This window comes from Protopterus annectens, chromosome 7.part0 (genome assembly GCF_019279795.1).
Source record: "Protopterus annectens isolate FY-2018-M chromosome 7.part0, PAN1.0, whole genome shotgun sequence".
In the NCBI taxonomy this organism is placed as follows: domain Eukaryota; kingdom Metazoa; phylum Chordata; order Ceratodontiformes; family Protopteridae; genus Protopterus; species Protopterus annectens.
The window spans coordinates 844,592,688-844,614,273 of record NC_056739.1 but is presented as its reverse complement, the minus strand read 5'-3'; the positions used below and the strand labels follow the sequence as shown (position 1 = coordinate 844,614,273).

The 21,586-nt window shown below is 38.2% G+C and overlaps 1 protein-coding gene across 13 annotated transcripts in view; it reads left to right on the top strand.

The window, feature by feature from the left end:
• LOC122806731 (plasma membrane calcium-transporting ATPase 2) overlaps nucleotides 1-21,586 on the top strand; it is a 2,851,771-nt gene that overhangs the window by 2,605,827 nt on the left and 224,358 nt on the right. For all 13 annotated transcript variants that reach the window (XM_044077397.1, XM_044077394.1, XM_044077391.1 and 10 more), the window contains 2 exons: nucleotides 4,732-4,819; nucleotides 11,801-11,907. In XM_044077397.1, the coding sequence (XP_043933332.1) occupies nucleotides 4,732-4,819; nucleotides 11,801-11,907 (195 nt within the window). The remainder of the gene's footprint in view (nucleotides 1-4,731; nucleotides 4,820-11,800; nucleotides 11,908-21,586) is intronic.

The window sequence follows — 21,586 nt, the reverse complement described above, 5'->3', positions numbered from 1 at the left end:
CCGAGTGTCAAGTAATGCTGAAGACACAGAGCCGTTAGTGAGGATTAAGCTGCCACATGCTGTCAATCCTAAAACACCTTTATTAACAGTACTATTATCAATAGGCATATTATTAGAAATACTGCCATTTAATAAATATCGAAGCTGTACCTCCATGCTAGAAAGGTTTAACATCGCTGGGACACTGTTATTGAAGGTTGTACTAGCCACGGTAGAAGTGTTGACATCTGTAGGATTCTGTGATGTCGAAGTTGTAGTATTGGTAGTAGTTACTTCATTAAACAGATCTTCCTGTGCATCCGAATACATGGATGCAAAAAAAATGAGGCGGGATCACTAGCTGAGAGAAATCAATGCTGGAGTGGCTACTACAGCCAAGCTCTCTACAAGATTCATTCGCCATAACTGAGAGAAGTTATATTAATCAATATAAAAGTATGTGCTCAAAAAACTTTGCCAAACAAACTAATAAAAGTACTTAAACTGCAGGAAAATAAAATCCGAGAGCCAATATTTAGAGCTTTCATCCAGTTTATTTGTGCTGGACTTCATCAGAAACATAAGAGAATGCTTTCAAAATGTCAGTATATAAGGATAAACATAATGAGTTAGTGACATCAGAATATAGTGTCCAATTATACATAATGTTTACAGAAACAAGAGCTGTATAAGCTTACAATAAGTCATGAATATGTAAGTACTATATCATGAATATATAAAAAATATATATACAGTAAATCCTACTGTACAAAGAAGCAAACATTACTAGGCAATAATTATAGACGCCATTTCAAGGCACATCTAATGTTTACGCTTTCATTCAAGCCTGGAGGAGCCTCTGCATTCAACAAGAGTTGCCAGCATAATTCTTTAACTTCTAATCATGTATTTTTATCCCCAAAAAATAAAGGAACATAATCTAACACAAAAAACTTAAAATCTGTGAAAGTAGGGCATGAACTGCTATGTTTAGCTAATGCATTACTCAGATCCCTATTTCTTATGGCAGCAAGATGCTCCTTAATTCTAGTGGATAGCTTACGTATAGTTTTGCCTATATAAAATGAGAAACATGTGGTACAAAACACAGTATATACAACAAAAATAGAATTACAATCAAAATGATAATTGAAATTAGTAGTGAAATTATTATGTTTAAAAGTATATATATATATATATATATATATATATATATATATATATATATATATATATGCACACACATATAAAATATGCATGATATATAAATTCTCACTGGCATTAAAATCAGTATGATAAGTACATCTGCAACGTCAGCACAGCCATTCTGTGAATAGGCTATGTCATAGTGTTTCTTAGTACTGGATATTGTCTAGGGATAAGCCGGATATTATGACAGCAGTTAGGAAATTAGGAGAACACACTGTGTCAGCCATAAATTAAGGGGCATACTTGAAACAAACATATCGACATGCCAGAAGTAAGGTAAACTGTAAGTGTTGTCCATAGCAAAGTTTCACAAACCGGGTCATTTATTGATATATTTGTTTGTTAACTAGGTATGTGATGAGCTATTTGTGAATCCTTTTCAACAATGATGCAGCTTAAAATAATTACACTGGATGGGTTAACACCAGTGCATTCTGGGTAAAATATTCCATCTTGCTGCTGACACATGGAAATAGCCATTTCTAAATGCTGATAAGATGTACCACCCTACTTATTTATGATTAACTGCTTCATTTTGTACATTACTTTTGCAGATAAGTGAAATTATTTATAGTTTGAGCATGTGTATTATGTCAAATCAGCAGTGCAAATACTAAGTAATATTAAATATACCAAAACCTCTAATTTGCAAAAGCTTCCAAAATATAACCCTTTTTAACTTTTAAGTGAAGAAATTTTCTTAGTATTTGTGTAGTGATTTCTGCAGGACTGGTCTAAAATGGCCTTTCATTTAACAATAGGCTTTCACAGACCAAACTGAGTGTATGCCTAGATGAATGAGGTAAACTACCTCAGAAAGATGTCAGTAACTCATCATATACTGATAAGAAAACTAGCTTTTAAAAAGAGCTTCTTCAATTACATTTGGTAATAAGGACAAAAGAAATATATATTTTAGTTTGGGAGATTTTTCTATGGCGTCACAACAGAGATATGCTTGGAGATGAAAAAATGAAAAGGACTAAAAACAGAACAAAAAAGTGTAAAGGACTGACTGTGCATTATACAAGAAACAGAGATTTAATCTATCAATTATGAATTAGGCAATAAAAATTAATATGAAAACAAAAGATACATAATGCCTACCGGTCAAATGAATTTCAAAATAACACAGTGCTCAGATGTTAGCGTATGAAAATAATCATTTTCTATAGCTTAATAACAGGGGCACTGAACCAACCCCCCTCCCAGATGTTGGGTATAAAACAATTTGCCTCATTTTTGTTTTGTCAGTGTTTCCCCACAGTCAGATCTATAACATCTAAACTTAGTTCACTATTATGCAATTGTATGGACCTTTTTTTGCCACTAGGAAATTCCACTCTCATAACAATGAACATTCAGACAGCATTATCTAAAGGTTTTTCTTGAAAGTTGGATGTGTATGATATTTTCTGAAGGCACAATAAACAAAGTAATATAACTCTAAACCCCCACCCAAATAATGCAAACTTCAACAAGTGTTAAGAAATTGTCTTATTTTCCTTAACAGTCTTTAAGAGATGCAGGCCTTACAAGTTAACCTTTTGCCTTGTTCCAAACACTATCAATATATTCTTTAAGTACAGTTTGTATAGATTGTAAAAGCAGACATGTTTGTTAAAACAAGTGAACATTTCTAACAAGAAAAGTACTTTGAGGTATTAAAACGGCAAAAATCAGGTATCAGAGCAAAACACAGCTGGTAAGTTTTAAAACACATCCAAAGGCAGCAATTCCATCCAGTGCAAGTCTTTTATTGAAACAAACAGATGAATCCGGTAAGCACTTTGACACAACAGGGCTTCATCAGACCATAATGCATCACTGATAACAACTCCTTATATAATAAAAAAGATGCCAAAAACCCGAATTCAAACATTTTCTTAAAGTGACAAGATCATAGTCTTATCAAACATCTTATTCTAAAAACAATTATGAAAAGTGTAAAAAAAAAATATATATATATATATATATATATATATATATATATACATATATAAAAATATATATAAAGAAATACATATAAGAAATGCATAAATATATATATATAAAATATATATAAATATATACATATTTTAGTATATAAATACATAAATACTAATAAGAATATATGCTCAAACTAATAAATACTCTCATTTCATAAGGACACACATATAATGTGCCTATTATACACAATACATAATAGTCCTCACGAACTGCTGAACAATTGGTTCGATTTAAGCCTTCTAGACTTCAAAAATGGTTTCAGGGGTACCTTATCATTAAGACCTGGATGAAAGTCTGACCTAAACTGAATTTTATCTATTTAGCCTCCTTTGTTTCAGTGCGATTCCTAGTGTCACCACCTCTAGGACCTGTGAATAACATCTCAATGACTCTGAAGGTGAATATATGTGTGTCGCCTCTCTCCAATACATGTTTAGATAGTGCATTGACTGTGGACTTAATTTTAATTTGATAAACGTGTTCACGTATCCTGTCTCTGAGTTTTCTATCTGTCTTGCTCACATAGAATCCATCACATGCTACACAAGTAGCAAGGTAAACCACATCCTCAGACTGGCAAGTTGCAGAGACATGGAACTCATAACTCATGCCATTTGAGGGGTGCACAAAATTACCACTGGAATTTATAAAGTGGCAAAAATTACAACTAGTGCAAGGAACTGTACCAAAGGTATCAAAAACATTCTCCTTCCTAGGTACTTCTTGTGCCAATAGCTACACCACACATATGTTTACCTTCAGAGTCATTGAGATGTTATTCACTAGTCCTAGAGGTGGTGACACTAGGAACCACATTGAAACACAGGAGGCTAAATGGATAATTCAGTTCAGGGCAGACTTTCATCCAGGTCTTAATGATAAGGTACCCCTGAAACAGTTTTTGAAGTCTAGAAGGCTTAGATAGAACCAATTGTTCACCAGCTGGTGAGGACAATTATGTATTGTGTATAATAGGCACATGATATTTGTGTCCTTATGAAATGAGAGTATTTATTAGTCTGAGCATATATTCTTATTAGTATTTATGTATATATTAAAATAAGTATATTTTTTATATATTTGTATGCATTTTCTTATACGTATTTCTTTATATATATATTTTTATATTTTTTTTACACTTTTTATAATTAATGTTTTTAGAATAAGATGTTTGATAAGACTATGATCTTGTCACTTTAAGAAAATGATTGAATTCAGGTTTTTGGCACCTTTTTTACTATATAAGTTGTTATCAGTGATGCATTATGGTCTGATGAAGCCCTGTTGGGTGAAAACGCTTACCGGATTTATCTGTTTGTTTCAATAAAAGACTTGCACTGGATGGAATTGCTGCCTTTGGATGTGTTTTAAAACTTACCAGCTGTGTTTCTCTCTGATACCTGATTTTTGCTGTTTTACTATTTGGACTGTGAGGGGAATGCAGAGTGTTTACTATTTGTGAGTCTTTATCTTGTTTTGAAGTTGTACTTTGAGGTATTAGTTGAATGCTGTTTAGAAAGAGAATCTCATTGTTTTATAATTATTTCTTCACAGATTGAACAAGAACGAATTGACAAAATCTGGCCAAAACTGCGGGTACTTGCACGTTCATCTCCTACTGATAAACACACATTGGTAAAAGGTACGTATTACAGGTCCTGTTGCATATATATTTATGTATATCTATAAACAAATACAAAAGCATGTTATACACCCTAACACCAGTTTGTATAATAATGTTATACAATAGTTTCCAGTTGCAAACACACATAACACTAAGCATGTATACCTTTTGTCTGTAATGTTAACATAAAAAATATTAAATGTAAAGTGACATTTCACCAGATGTTATTACATGAAACTGTGACTGGTTGAGAAAAAGAGAAAATTAATGAACGTCAGTGGCTGATGTCCTCACTTGCTAATGGAATGCCTCAAATGATGGAAACCGGTGATCAGTACATCTGGAAAAGTGACTGGTCTGCATTTAATCCATTTAGAAACATTAAAATGGCAATATTTACAGGCCCTGAAAAGTGGTAGTACTAATAAAAGAGCATCAGATCTGAAAATATTGCTCAAGTAACAGTTGCCTCTGAAATTAGTGAGGTCTCAGAGTAGGAAGGATGAAGATATGCAATGGGCTGCAGGGTGGAACAAAGCATAATCGCTGCTTCAACAGAGAATGCAGGTAGGGATTATGTTTAAGTATGATCAATGAGTTGTAACATATTTATAGGAAATGTATACATCTGTTTAACATCATCTTGTCATGACTGTAAACTGAACTGTTTAAAATTTCATTTGGAATTTTGGTTTACTGGTTAGTCATACCTAGAAATAAGTTTCCTCATATATCTCAGTCCAATGCCAAGCATGTCCCAACATGTTATAGAGATTAACACTAAGAGAAGACTAGTGTGCCATTTGATAAACTAAATAAAGAGTATCTCAGATGCAAGTTTTTGGGTACAAAAGCAGAATCGCAAAGGAACAACAATTCTGAGAACAGATAAGAACCACTGTGTATGCCCCTGCTTACTGGACAAGTTGCAGATACAACTTAAATAACAGCTTGGTTTATTCTTACCTCTTATACAAATCGCCTAATGGCTGATCCACATACCCCATGAATCTGTCACATTCTTGATCCCACAGGGTCTTTATGAAAGCTCTTCCAACTGTTGACCACCCCCTTCAATAGCAGTATGCTTCCTTATCTTCTGCCTGAGAAGTCCACCTTGTATATTCAGGCTACAGTCTCCTGTTTCCATCCATCACTTTGTTGATAGGTGGTACCCACATTGACCGTGTTGTATCCCTTAAAATGTTGACATGGTTACATCATAACACACTCATTATTTTGCTTCAAGTGAAGATAGTGCATCATTTGGATACCGTCCTCTGAGATGCCTCTATCCTGCCTATGTCTTTTTAAAGGTGAGGTCTTCAGAATGATAACCTACACTTTACTGTGCATGTAAGCGGCTTTTTTGCAGTTTTTGTTTTATTGCTCTTTGTCAAAACAACATCCTGTTGTATTGTGTGAGCTGACAGGGCACTCCAATATATTTTTCACTTTTCTCCACTGCAGATTGACCAATGAATTGGTGTGAGTGTGAAAGGTTAAGCCAATGAGATGGTGGTGTTTCTGTGGGTCACTCTAACAATGCCTACACTTCTTGCCATGGTTACAATGTCAGTGACAGGGACAGTGCTGAGGCCGGCTATGCTACTCTCTCAGCTATTCTGCTATGCCTAAGACATTAGTTTGTTAATTATGTGATGTGTATTTTTCAGTCAAAAGAAGCATGCTCTGATTCTTTATACTGGCATGTTGAACTGATGGAAGGAATACTGCTTTTGTCAAGGTTTGGGAAATACACTCATGCTTCATGTTGGTCTGTAAGCTCTCATGACCACTGTCTTTCCTGTGGTACCAGCACTGTGAGAGGTGCTGCTCTTACTCTTAATTTTGTTATTTGGGGGAACCTAATCTGTTTTACCACTCATTTTCGAACTTTGTGACAACTTTTCAGTGCAGCAGTCATATGGAATGGTATGACCTAGAAGGTGCATTTTAGAAGAATGCCTAAAGTTAATTGCTTGTGAACATACTAAGCTTTATACTGTGACACAAGAATTTAATATTAACACCACCTTTATCCTGTTGGCAACAAAGAAGAAAGTAGCAGCCTACCACTTTTCTGTTTTGGTAGACACAGTATTTTTATTGGAGAAACTGAAGTCATTCTTGTGTCTTTTGTCAGTAAATTGATGTTTGTTTGCTCTCAGTGGTTAGTGGGGGCAAAATAAATTGTGACCATTAGTTTTGTTTTTTTTTAGCTACTTGGATATACATTTCATTGTGGTGACTGATCATCTTTCCACGGGTAATGCTGACTTTAAACTGGGTATATCAACTGATATTGTCCAGCTGTATTGTGTATTTTAGAATATTAAGTGAGTCCAGTTTTACAGTATTTCTTGAAGAAACTGAGTCTTAAATAACAAAATCAGTAAATTGCTGCCAAATAAGAGTGCTACTGGAACTACTCCTGTTATATAGATGCTGGACTCCCCAAGGTAAAGTGACCACAACATAAACCCCAGCAAATAACAACAATAAATGAGAACCTTATAGCTCATGAACTGACCATGATAAAATTAGCTATGCTTTCACACTGATACTATAAAGCTTCAATGAAATATGTAGGCTGCACTGTTACTGAGAGATTGCAAAGGAGCACAAGGCACTATGCCAGTAACATATTATTCATGTTTTACATCTACAAGCTGCCAGGCAACAAATGCAAGTCTGTATATGTCTTTGTATCTTCACTTTTCACTAATGTTGTGCCTGTCTGCAGTCCCAACAATACAGCTTCTTGCTACAGTTCCTCTGACCTCTTCAGGGGACACTGTTACTGTAGGCATTTGAACACCTTCATGAGCAGTACAAGAACACTGAGACAGAAAAAAAATGCCCATTTCACCTCCCTATGGCCACCCTTCTGGTCACTGGGCTACTAAATTTCTCAGGAGCATCCCATTCTGTAAAACAATATTGCCCCATACTATTGTAGTAATTTATTTTGAGTAAAACACTTTCTTTCTTTCTTTCTTTCTTTCTTTCTTTCTTTCTTTCTTTCTTTCTTTCTTTCTTTCTTCCTTCTCTTTTATGTCTTTCTACATCTGAAAGCATCACAATAGTTTTATGAAATTAGGAAATATCCTTCTTTTTGTTGTCATGAAGGAAAGCTTTCTTGTTCATTCCCTTATAGTACAGATGTTCAGGACACTGAAATGGATCAGTTGCTTTGTTTCTGATATACTTCAAATGTAGCTGTATAAAACACAATGAAACAAAGAACTGCAGTCAAATGTTCCTTGACAAATGTATAATGATGACAATGCATGTGTTTGCTGTAGAAAAAAACATAAAAAAGAAAGAAAAAAGTAGTCAGTTATTTTTACAAAATTTAAAAGAAAGCTGAAGACATATAGCCTCACTAGAATAGTCAGACCCAAACCACTTACAGAGAGTCTGGAGGTCTACAAATGTCTGGATGTTTTAATCATGTACAGATTCTGGAAATTAAAGATTTTCATCAAAAAACTAACTAGGAAGTTGTACTGCTTGATTTAGATGCTCTGTGAAGCTACATTTTATAATGTGCATTTTAGGGTGCACTGCTTGATCTAGATTCTCAATGGAGCTGTGGCTTATACTGTACATTGTAAGCAGCACAACTTGATCTAGATCCTCCATGGAGCTGGGAATTATACTGTGCATTGCAGGCTGCACTGCTTGATCTAGACCCTCCATGGAGACTCATGTGACTTATACTGAGTATTGCATTCTGCACTGTTTGATATACATTGTCTATGAATTATATATTGTGGCTTATGCTGAGCATTGCAGGCTGCACTGCTTGCTCTAGATCCTCCACGGAGCTGTAGCGTATACTGTACATTGTAGACATCACTGCTTGATCTAGATCCTCCATGGAGCTGTGGCTTATAATGTGCATTACAGGCTGTACTGCTTGATCTAGATCATCAATGGAGCTGTGGCTTATACTGTACATTGTAGGCAGCACTTCTTGATTTAGATCCTCCATGGAGCTGTGGCTTATAATGTGCATTGCAGGCTGTACTTCTTGATCTAGATCCTCAATGGAGCTCTGGCTTATAATGTGCATTGCAGGCTGCACTGCTTGATCTAGATCCTCCATGGAGCTGTGAATTATACTGTACATTGTAGGCTGCACTGCTTGACCTAGACCCTCCATGGAGCTATGGTTTATAATGTGCATTGTAGTTGCACCACTTAATCTATCTTCTACGCAGAACTCATCACTTGGCTTGTACTGTGCATTGCTGACTGCACTGCATTATCTAGATCCTCCATGGACCACATCATGTAGCTTATACTGTTCGCTGCAGATAGCACTGCTTGAACTATATCAACCATGGAGCTCATCCTGTGACTTATACTGAGTATTGTGTTCTGCACTGTTTGCTATGCATTGTCTTTGAAGCATATATTGTGGCTTATGCTGAGCATTGCAGGCTGCACTGCTTGCTCTAGATCCTCCATGGAGCTGTGGCTTATACTGTACATTGTAGGCATCACTGCTTGATCTAGATCCTCCATGGAGCTGTGGCTTATACTGTACATTGTAGGCAGCACTTCTTGATCCAGATTTTTCATGGAGCTGTGGCTTATACTGTACATTGTAGGCAGCACTTCTTGATTTAGATCCTCCATGGAGCTGTGGCGTATAATGTGCATTGCAGGCTGTACTGCTTGATCTAGATCCTCAATGGAGCTGTGGCTTATACTGTACATTGTAGGCAGCACTGTTTGATCTCGACCTTTCATGGAGATGTGGCATATACTGCACATTGGAGGCTGCACTGCTTGATCTAGATCCTATCTGGACATTATGTGGCACTGCCTTCTTGTGTGATGTGTACTTTAGAAACATCCATGAGTGGTACAATGTTAGCTTTAAACATGTGTTTTGGGTGGCTACAACATAATCAAGCCATTATTTTATAGTGGTGTTCATGAATCCATGCATGCTGTTATATAACTAAATATTCATGCCTTAAATACACAATCCCAGGTCATATATTACAGTATGCATCAACTAAGGTCATCTTCATACTTGCCTTAGTGTTTATGGGTTGCTTATTGCTGTAGGTTTCCCACAACGCATACTGATTCAGGTAATACCTGTTAGAATAAGCTTGGGTTAATGTAATAATCTGATTTAACCAGTGTATCCACTTGCTCTCCATTTTTTTTCCTTTGGGCTCAGTGGCATATTGTATCTTAGCTTCATATTGCAAGTGTCCCTTAAAAGGACCATGCCCTTGCACTCTATTTTGTCATTGCAAAATATAAAAGGATAAATACATTAAATGAGGCCTTTCTAGAAAATGATATTTTTCCACATTATTTTATCTTCTGCAGCACAGAAAGTAAGAGTTATTAAAATATTCATTTACACGATTTTGTGTCTTTCCCATATAGTGATTCCCAGTTTCTCCAAGTCCAATCTCAAATTTGTAATAGTTCTATGTTAAGCATAATTCATATAGTAGTGATTTTATCACACTGCAATGTCGACATGTGCGAGGAAAGCTAGAAACTTTGAAGTAAGTTGCGGATTAAATTAGTAAACATTATCTTACACCTAATAAATTAGTGGTACAAGTGGCTGGCATTTTGGAAAGAGAAGAATCACATTTAGACATTTTATCCCTTATATGCATATTTTATGTATCTTTATTTGGTTACATTAAATCATTTATTAAATGGTAGTCGAAAATAATAACTGGTGTTTCCAGAATTGCTCTAACCAATACCAATACTGTGTTTTGAAATATGTATCAGTATACTTGCTGTAAAGCTACTTTATATTGTGGCATTATCCATCTTACTAGTTGATACAGACATGCAGTATAGAGCTGATAGCAATTTGTACAGTCATTTGCAGAAAGTAGAGTTAAATAAATATAAATATGGATACACATTTCAAAACACAAATATAACATAAAAAAGACTCACTAAAATTAGGAACAATGTACAGGTATATAAACTTCCTTAGCAACACCACCCAAACCACTCTTGGCACTACCCACATTCACCCATCTCTCTTATACGGTGCACCCATCCTAACCAACCTTCAGACTACAGTGAAGATAAGACGGAAGCATGTTATAATGAGGTTGAAAAATTTGCCACCAACAAACAATACCGCAGCTGCCACTATATTGCCCTTAAGGCTTTGAATTGGTTCAGACTGCCTCACCGCTTAGATTACATACAGTTTATCTCTGCACATAACATTATTCACAAAACTAATGACTGGCCTGCTTTTAGTTATGTTCCTCATGGCTATGCCTAACACCCTAATAGACTGCTACAGTCTAATGAACAACATGTCAGTGTATAGATCCCACTAATCATCTGGCCAAAGTGCCTACTCACATTCTGTTGTTAAGACATGGAATTTATCCCTCTGAAAATTAGATCTACTGCTAATGTCTCCAGGTTCAAACAGCTACTAAAAGACTGCCTAAATAAGACTTGGCTCTGCTCCTGCACAAGCTCAGGCTGAAACCTTCCCTCCCTTCTTCCACCCACAGCATAATTCAACTACATTCGGAGAGAATTACTAAAATCTATTTCTTAAATAAAGGACAAATATTATTTTGCCTAGGCTATATTACCTAGTGGTATCTGTTTCAGAGAGTGCACTCAGTGTGTTTAATGTCATCTCTATGAACTTCAACTTGTGAATGCATTACCTGTTGACCATGTTCTTTTTCAACTTGTTATACCTGTCAAAATATTTTTACTATGTATGTATAGGTTCACACTGTATGAATGAAGTTATTCTTCTGTATTAGGTTTTAAAAATAACATTGTTTATCTGTAACCATACCATGTCAGTGTGGAGCTTTTTCTCCCCAAGCTTCCTCTGAAAATGGGATATTATCCCAGTAGGACATTCTTAATAAACACATCAAATAATAAAATATAAATGTGTATTATGCAAAGTTGAAATGATTTGTCTGAAATCTCCCCAATGTTCATATTTTGTAGGAATTATTGACAGCACACAGTTAGACCAAAGACAGGTTGTGGCAGTGACAGGTGATGGGACCAATGATGGACCAGCTCTAAAGAAAGCCGATGTGGGATTTGCTATGGTAAGAAACCTGCACATTTTATAATATGCTCATAAGAAAATGTATTTCTCAAATCAGCTTGCAGTAATTTAAAATGCATGAAAAAGCATGCAGTTATCATATCTTTTGTGATCACAATTTTCTGAGCATTTTATCTCCTCATTCACAATACAGTATTGTATTTTTTTTTCATTTTTTTGCCAGAGGCATATTTCATTACTAAATTTAGATAGCTAAGATGACTTGCTGGATAGTGCACAAGTTATAGAATTACCTGGGGGTGGAATTACTGTATGAGTACTCTAAAAATTCAGAAAGCAAACAGAATTAATATTTAATTCAAGCAAGTGTATATCTTCTAAAGGATGCAGATATATTTGTCTGTGTGTGTGTGTGTTGTGTGTGTGTGTGTGTGTGTGTGTGTGTGTGTTTCTCTCTGTATGTATATATATTACAATATACACAAGGGTGTGTGTGTGTTTCTCTCTGTATGTATATATATATATATATATATATATATATATATATATATATATATATATATCTTCCAATATACACAAGTGTGTGTGTGTGTTTCTCTCTGTATGTGTATATATATATATATCTTCCAATATACACAAGTGTGTGTGTGTGTGTGTGTTTCTCTCTGTATGTATATATATATATATATATATATATATATATATATATATATATATATATATATTAGAATATACACAAGTGTGTGTGTATTTATATCTGTATGCGTATATGATTATCTCATCATTGAGCAAACACTCAAAAGAGCACATACAAAAAGAGCAATGCTTTTACATTCAATCTAAAAAGATTTAAAAAGAAAACTAAAAAAAAAATGTTTTGCAAGTGGCAAGTCCCCATACACCCCCACATCCCCCGCTAATTATATATGCCAACTCCAAGATCACACAGCAGCAGTGCAGGGGCAAATTCCCAAATGCTGCTATACTGCAGTCTCACATGCATGGCAGCTGATAGGCTGAATGTGCAATTTGCAAGAGCATTCACTCTCACAGATGGCAGCCATGTGTATGTGTGCATATAGATATATATATATATATATATATATATATATATATATATATATATATATATATATATGGTTTACTATTAAAATATCGAAACTAACAATAAAAACGATACTTAACAGCAAATTAATTTGCCGAAAGTACAGATTACCGAATGGCCCTAATGTCGAAAATCAGCTGTTAATGCCAAAAATGTCGAACATGACATTTTACGGCACTTAACAGCAATTCAACCCTTGCCATGACTCCCTAACTAGTACACCTAACATCCCATTTATGCAGGGGGCAAAGACCCCTGCACCCTCCACACCCCTCCTAGCTAAATATTCCAACTCTGAGATCGTACTACAGTGAGGAAAGGGATGTACATAATGAAACGTTCATATTTGTGAACGCGCAGTACATTCTCAAATATAATGTTCGATTATGTAGCTTGCACACATATGAACTATTCGAACATCTGTAGTTCAAATAATTCATATGCATACAATGCTGCGCCGACATTTTAAAAGTAAACCTATATATATATATATATATATATATATATATATATATATATATATATATATATATATATATATATATTACTGATAGTTGCTCCATGACACTTTATGTCGACACACATCTGCATGCTTCAGAGCATACTTTGAGGCTAATCCTTGGATCATGCAAGCAGAAATAAAGTAATTTTGCAGGGGGATAAGCTCCCCTACATCTCCATGTGTGTGACTGCACCCCTCACACCCCACCTGACAATTATACAGATACTAATGCCGAGATTGTCCAGTCTCTGTGGAAAATGCATGTTTCCTTACCCCAGGCACTGTTAGTCTCTCACAGCTGTCTGCCATCTGCATATGTCAACAAGCATGGACTGACACTGCACAGGTCGATCATATCCAAATGTGATTTATGCCAGGATAATGTGATAATGTGAGTGTGAGTGTGAGGGCAGGTCTACTTCAAATTCTCGAAGTTATAGAACATCGAAGCACATGCGGTGGTGGTGCTGTGGTAGCGTTGTCGCCTCACAGTAAGACGTTGTCCTGTACGATTCTCAACTAGAGCGTCTTCTGTGTGGTGACATGCATGAATGGGGCATGCCTTCGTTGAAGGTTGTGCGTCAGAGCCGGCTACTCAGTATGTAAAAATCTACTGCCAATCATTAGCGGACCGGAGTTCCGCTGTGGCGACCCCTAACCGGGAAAAGCCGAAAGACACAACAACATAGAACATCGAAGCACACATTATCGAGGGTGAGATGATCAATGTTCTACAACTTCGAACATGAAAGTAGACTAAATTAAAAAAGATAAAAACTCTGCTTCTAAGTTTTTGAAGGCAGCAAGCCCTCCTGCACCCCCATACCCCCTGCTACTTAAATATACCAACTCTGACTTCGCCCTACAGTGAAGAGAACAGTAAAGTTCCCATTCCTTGAAAATTCTCTTCACTGTAGTGCAATCTCAGATTTGATATATTTTAGTAGCAGGGGGTGCGGGGGGGCTTGCCCCCCTGCAAAATGTGAAATAAGAAGTTTTCACTTTTTTTTTTTTAAGAGTTTGATATTGCAAAACTTCGATCCTCTGGTCCTTGATGATCAGAGGTTTTTGATGTCGCAATTTTCGATCTTGAAGGGGACATATATATATATATATATATATATATATATATATATATATATATATATATATATATATATAAATATATACATACATACATATATATATATATATATATATATATATATATATATGTATATATACGGTTTACTATCATAATCATGAAACCACTTCCATTGAGTGATCACAATGTCGAACTAAAATATTGAAAATCACAGCACAGAACAAACATAAGACCGAAACCGCTAATGTCAACCCGTTCAAATTTGACAAAGTCGACATTATCCAGCATACCTTCCCTCCCAGACAAATCCAACTAACATTTTGCAGGTGGCCAAGCCCCCCTGCACCCCCCACACTCCCTGCTAATTATATATACAAACTCTGAGATCGCACTACAGTGAGGAAATGGGTACATTTCCCGATCCCCACTGTACCGCGATCCCAACACAGAAAGTCAACCTCACAACAGCAAATGCACACTAGCATTCACTGTTATGGTGTCGATCATTTGCAGTTCGGCCTTCTGTGAACTGGGAAACTTGCCTTTCGACTATCCCAGTTCAACGGAATGCCATCCAACAAAATGATAGTATATATGTATATATATATATATATATATATATATATATATATATATATATATATATATATATATATATATATATATATATATATATATATATATATATATATATGGGTAACCTTCATTTGATCGAAATTTCATTTGACTGAAACCCATTTGGTCAACAGCTCATTTGACTGACAACTAGTACTTCAGTACACTTTAAGGCACATAATAGGGATTTGTCCCCTTCCCCAATGTAATGCGACCCTGGAGTTGGTATATATAGTTGGGGAGGGGTCTGGGGAGCGAAGCCCCCCCACCTAGTGTTGTTGTGTTGTGTTGTTTAAAAGAAGAAAATAACACAAAATGTACAGAATTTAAACCAAAATAGGTGGGGGGCTTCACCCCCCACCCCCCCCAACTATATATACCAACTCCAGGGTCACACTACATTGAGGAAGGGGACAAATCCCTGTTATTTGCCTTAAAGTGTACTGAAGTACTAGCTGTCAGTCAAATGAAATTTCGATCAAATGGGTTTCAGTCAAATGGGCTGTCGATCAACTGAAGGTAACCCATATATATATATATATATATTTATATATATATATATATATATATATATATATATATATATATATATATATATATATATATATATATATAGACACACACACACACACACACACACACACACACACACACACACACACACACACACACACACGTGCATACATATTTGGATTATCATACTGTCTTAAATGTAAAATATATTGTAATTTTAAGAAACAAGTTCCATGATGACTAATGAAGTTCCCTCATCCCACATTACAAGATACTTTGTATATATTTGCAATGTGTATAAGTCAACAAGATATTAGTTTATCAGTTTAAGATTTCCTCATCTTTTTCTGACTATGATGAGGTGTAAAGGCTACCAAAAATCAGAGGATGCTTTTGGTCTTACATACTGAAGCGAGATTGTGCCCACAGGAACCACCTCTGTAATAAATGAAAAACTTCTTCTGTGTGCGCAGTTCACACAGTGCCTCCCTGTTTATTCTGCACCACCACTTACCACTTCTGAAAGGCACTAGAGCTCTAGCACCAGTCACAGCACCCAGCCATAATGTCTTCCATGAATTCTGCAAGCCATGTCAAGAGCCCTAACTTGTTATAGTTCTAGAAGCCAGAGAACCAACTACAGAAAGAGAGAGAGAATAGTGAAGCTAGAGAGTTATTAGGCATGCAAATGCATATCTGTTAACCCTTTAATTCTTCACTGCTATATTTGCCACAGTCCCATGCTTCTAAGATACTATACAATAGCACTATATCCCCTGCTAGTAAATTACCTTATGTGACGACGGTGCCCTGGCCCAGCAATCAAGGAGCTTCAATCCTCACTACTAACACCAGGGAGGTCATTTCCTAGAAGAGGAAAGGATAAGTAATACACACACAATTTCCCTTAAGTGCACACAGAGATCACAGTCAGTCTGGGGCTGGCTGCTCCCTTGCTCACCAGGTCCCCAGTAAGACTCCCCAGTGGTGCAGCTATAGGGTACAGGTCTCATCTTAACTGGGTAGGCTAGAACCTCCAGTGCCCTCTCTGTCCAACCAGTGCTTCGTGTTCCTGCCAAGTAGCTGACACAACACACACACTTTGAAATAAGTATTTATACAACATCACAGACACTCCTGGGAAAGGCTGACACAGATTCTCCAGCTGTGCCCCTTTACCCAGACTATACGGTAGTAATTACTGCCACCACCCAGTTAATAATATCAGCTACTAAAAGGCCCTTAAAAGGGTGTTCAGTTATTACTGTGCAATATTATTATCCAATGGTAGTATGACTAACAGTCAAGGTTTACTTTAGAGTGGCCTATTACAATAACCTCTATAAATATGCAATGTATTCTAGAGCTTATCTCTACACAAAGCAGCCACAGGTAGAAGGTTTTAAAAATATTTAATAATAAATAATTAAAACACAAGACAAAACTACTACACCACAGAGATACCTAAGAGTTCATATATCACACAGAAACTTAAAATAATATTGTAGGAGAGATCTGATTACACAGAAACATACTTAATCTAACTTTCTAATCTTTAGCTAATCTTAAGAGAAAACACAGTGCTACAATCCTACTAACATACATAAAGAGCATAAGCAGTGTTGGGTTAGATGTCCAAAGTCAAAATGCTTCCAGTCTCTTGTGAGAAATAGTTTATAAAACATCACTAACAAACATGTCTCTGGGTCCTCCCCAGATTACATCATTTTTGACACTTAGGTTTTCCCAGTATTCATATTGCATCATCTTGACACCTGCTCTGAGTTCCCAGGCTAATAGAAACTCCATTTACATTATTTAGCAAGCTAAGACCTGCACAGGAGAATACAACAATAAAAGGCATTTCACATATACATTTTAGCAGAAACCAAAGCAATAAAGCACCTTCCACATGTACACTCTAACAATTATTCCTTAAGTTAAGACAATAGGAAGAATGTCTTCAGCCAGCCTGACCGGAACCAACTTTAAAGATCAAAGAATGTCATAAAATCATTTCAATTTCAAAAGACAAATTTGAAAGGCTTGACTTAGTTTTTCTTTACAGCAAGGGGGCAATGTTGTAACAATCTTGAAGTTCATATTTTACAGTGTTTTTCTTTCATTTAAAAACACAAGCCTGTATTTTACATTTATTATCAAGAAAACATGCCTGTATTTTACATTTATTTACAAATGCCAGAATTAGATATCAAATTCTGTTTGACTAGGCTGGCAGCCTTCACCCATCTCTCCCCAATCGTCACCTCCCCCCACCGGGGAACTCAAGCAAGTTTTTCAAGTGGCTCTTGAGAAACATCGCTTGAGAGTGTCAGGTCTATATGGGTGTACATCACCCCATTCCCTGTCTTGAGAGCCCATCTGCATTGCCATTGCTACTCCCACTGCAGTGCTGCACTGACATATCATATACTTGCAACCCCAGACTCCATCTTAGCAACTTGGCATTTTGCTGACTGGCTCTGTTTAACCATGTTAGAGGGTTCTGATCTGTCATCACAGTGAATTTTCTTCCATACAGATAAGGCTGAAGTTTTTGTAGTGCCCACAATATGGCAAGACATTCCTTTTCTACCGCTGCATAGCATTCCTCCCTGGATTGGAGCCTACAACTGAGATAAACCACTGGGTACTCTTCTCCCACTGAAGAAATCTGGCTAAGTACAGCCCCCACCCCATAGTTTGAAGCATCCACCTGCACAACAAAGTATTTGCTGTTGTCTGGACTGGCTAACACAGGGGGGTCCTCCCAAAGCTTCCTTAAGCTTCTGAAATGCCTGCTCACATGCTGTGGTCCACACAATCTTATCTGGCCTGTTCTTCCTTGTCAGGTCTGTGAGGGGAGCAGCTATGGTACTATAATTAGGAACAAACTTTCTGTAGTACCCTGCTGTCCCTAAGAATGCCCTCACCTGCTTTTTGGTAACAGGTGCAGGCCATGCCTGAATAGCTTCCACTTTGGCAGGTTCTGGCCTTATCTTACCACTCCCTACTCTATGTCCTAGGTAGGAGAACTCTGCCATAGCCACTTGACATTTTCTCGGCTTAATGGTCAACCCTGCCCTCTGTAGTCTACCCATCACCTCCCTGACATGCTGAAGGTGCTCTTGCCAGGAATGGCTGTAGATAGCAATATCATCCATGTAAGCAAGGGCAAACCCTCTTGCTCCTGCTAAGATATGATCTACCAGCCTCTGGAAAGTCATTGGGGCATACTTCATCCCAAAGGGCATATTTGTGAACTCATACAAGCCAAAAGGAGTCACAAAGGCTGACTTCTCTCTAGCACTGGGAGTCAAGGGCACCTGCCAGTAACCCTTGGTAAGATCAATGATTGTAATATACTTAGCCCCACCCAGCTGCTCTGGGGCCTCATCTGTCCTAGGCATGGGGTAAGCATCTGACTCTGTGTGACTATTTAATTTCCTGTAATCCACACAGAACCTGGTGCTGCCATCCTTCTTTGGCACCAACACCACTGGTGAGGCCCTAGTTCGAACATCTCCTGTTCCTCCTCCCTCAGAGTCTGTTTGACTCTCTCAGGCACCCTATAAGAGGCCTGCCTGATAGGCCTTTGGTGTCCTGTATCCACTTGGTGCTGCACCAGGTGGGTGCTCCCTGGTTTCCCAGTGAACATGCTCCCAAACTCATGCAACACTGCTCGGATTTCTCAAACCTGGGTAGGAGATAGCTGCTGGGACACTGCTTCCCCCTTCCACTGAGGTGTCAGCCCGAGCCTCACTGAGGAGATCAGTCCCCAGATCTCCCTCAGACTCCACCTGCAATCCACTGCAAATGCTCAGCACAAAGGCCTCCCTATCATGGTTAGGTTTCATCCTGTTAACATGATACAATTTGTGTCCCTGAAATCTGCCTAGCACTTCCACCATGTAGTTAACATCACTGGCCTTCCTTACCACCTTGTAGGGTCCCTCCCAGGCTGCCTGCAGCTTGCTGTGTCTGACAGGAATGAGAACCATTACCTGCTGCCCTACAGCATACTCTCTAGCTTGAGCATTCCTGTCATACCACACCTTTTTCTGTTGTTGGGCTTCTGCCAGGTTCTCCTGGGCCAGGCCCATGAGTTCCCTGAGCCTTGTCCTGAGGTTCAGGACATATGCCACAACATACTCCTTGTGAGACTCACACTCACCTTCCCACTCATCTCAAATTAAATCTACAAGTCCCCTCACCCTATGCCCATACAGCAACTCAAAGGGTGAAAAACCTGTGGATTCCTGGGGAACCTCTCTGTAAGCAAACAACAGATGGGGCAAATATTTGTCCCACTCCCTCTTAAACTGATCTGCAAATGCCCGTAGCATGGACTTGATTATAGAGTTTAACCTCTCAACAAGACCATTAGTCTGGGGATAGTAGGGGGTGGTCTTCATGTGCTTCACCCCACAGAACTTCCACAGACAAGCCAGCAGGTCTGACATAAAATTGGCACCTCTGTCAGACAGTATTTCATTTGGGAAAACTACCCTGCTGAAAATCTCTAGCAAAGCATTTACCACCTTCTCTGCCTCAATGGAGGACAAAGCTGCTGCCTCAGGGTATCGTGTAGCATAATCTACAATCACTAGGATATACTTTTTCCCTGTGGAACTTGGGGTACTCAGTGGACCAACAATATCCATAGCTACCCTCTGAAATGGTTCCTCAATCACTGGCAAAGGCATCAAAGGAGCTCTCACCTTGTCTCCTGCCTTGCCTACCTTTTGGCACTGCTCACAAGTCTTGCAGTACCCTGTTACATCTCTGGAAATCCCAGGTCAATAGAAGTTTTGGATAATACTCCTCTTTGTGTGTTTTATGCCCACATGACCTGCCAAGGGAATATCATGGGCTATGGCTAGAAGTGCCAGATGGTAAGCTCTAGGCACTACCAACTGCTGTACTCTCTCACCTTCTAGCCCTCCCTCAGGGGTCCACTCTCTGTACAGTAACCCTTTGTTCCAGTATAGAGATTCCCCCTTCCCTTGAGAATCAGGTGCCTCCCTAGCTACCTACCTCAGGCCTTGCAATGTAGGGTCTGAGAGCTGAGCCTGTCTCACTTCTCTCCTTGTAACCCTTCCCAGCTCCCCTTCCACAGGAAGTCTGGCATCGTCTGACAGTGGTGCCTCACTGTCAGCCTGAGTACTACTACTCACCTCTACCTTTGCAGTTACCCTGTCCAAGGGAACATCAATACCCACAAGCAGCTGTGGCTCACATTCAGTCTCACTGCTACAGCGTAGCTCACTCCCTGAAGTAACCACCTCAGCAGTCCTGACTGCAAGTATGTAGTCTGTCTGGGTCTCCCCCAGGCTACCAGACTTGCATGCTAGTCTCCTAGTCTCACTGTATGCAACTGCATAAGTACATAGTACTGCCTCATCCAAATCCTTCCCTCTCAGGACATCTGCAGGTTGGTAGTTCCATACTGCTGTTGTCTCAAGACAACCCACTATTGGCATTTGTCTTTCCCACTAACTGGCTCCCTCAGCTTTGGTTCCCCACCTTGCCTCCATGGACACCTGTATGCCACATGGCCATACTGGTTGCATTCAAAACATTTAACCCTAGCTCCTGGATGTGTACTTGGACTAGTGGCTTCCCCTGCTACTGGCAGATTCTGTTGGGGCAGTCTGTGCTGCCCACCATGGGTTCCTTTAGACCCATGAACAGTACTGGGGGTCCCTTTCCTGTACAGGGCTGCCCTGCTTGCTAGGTATAGGTCTCCCTTCTTCTCCAACTCCTCTGAAGTAGCACACTGTTTATCAACTAACCAGATCCTCATGCCCTCAAGCAAAGTGCTAAGGGCTTGTTCCCTTACCAAAAGATCTGTCAGCCCTTCAAAAGTGTTGACCTGACATCCACTCACACAGCTATGA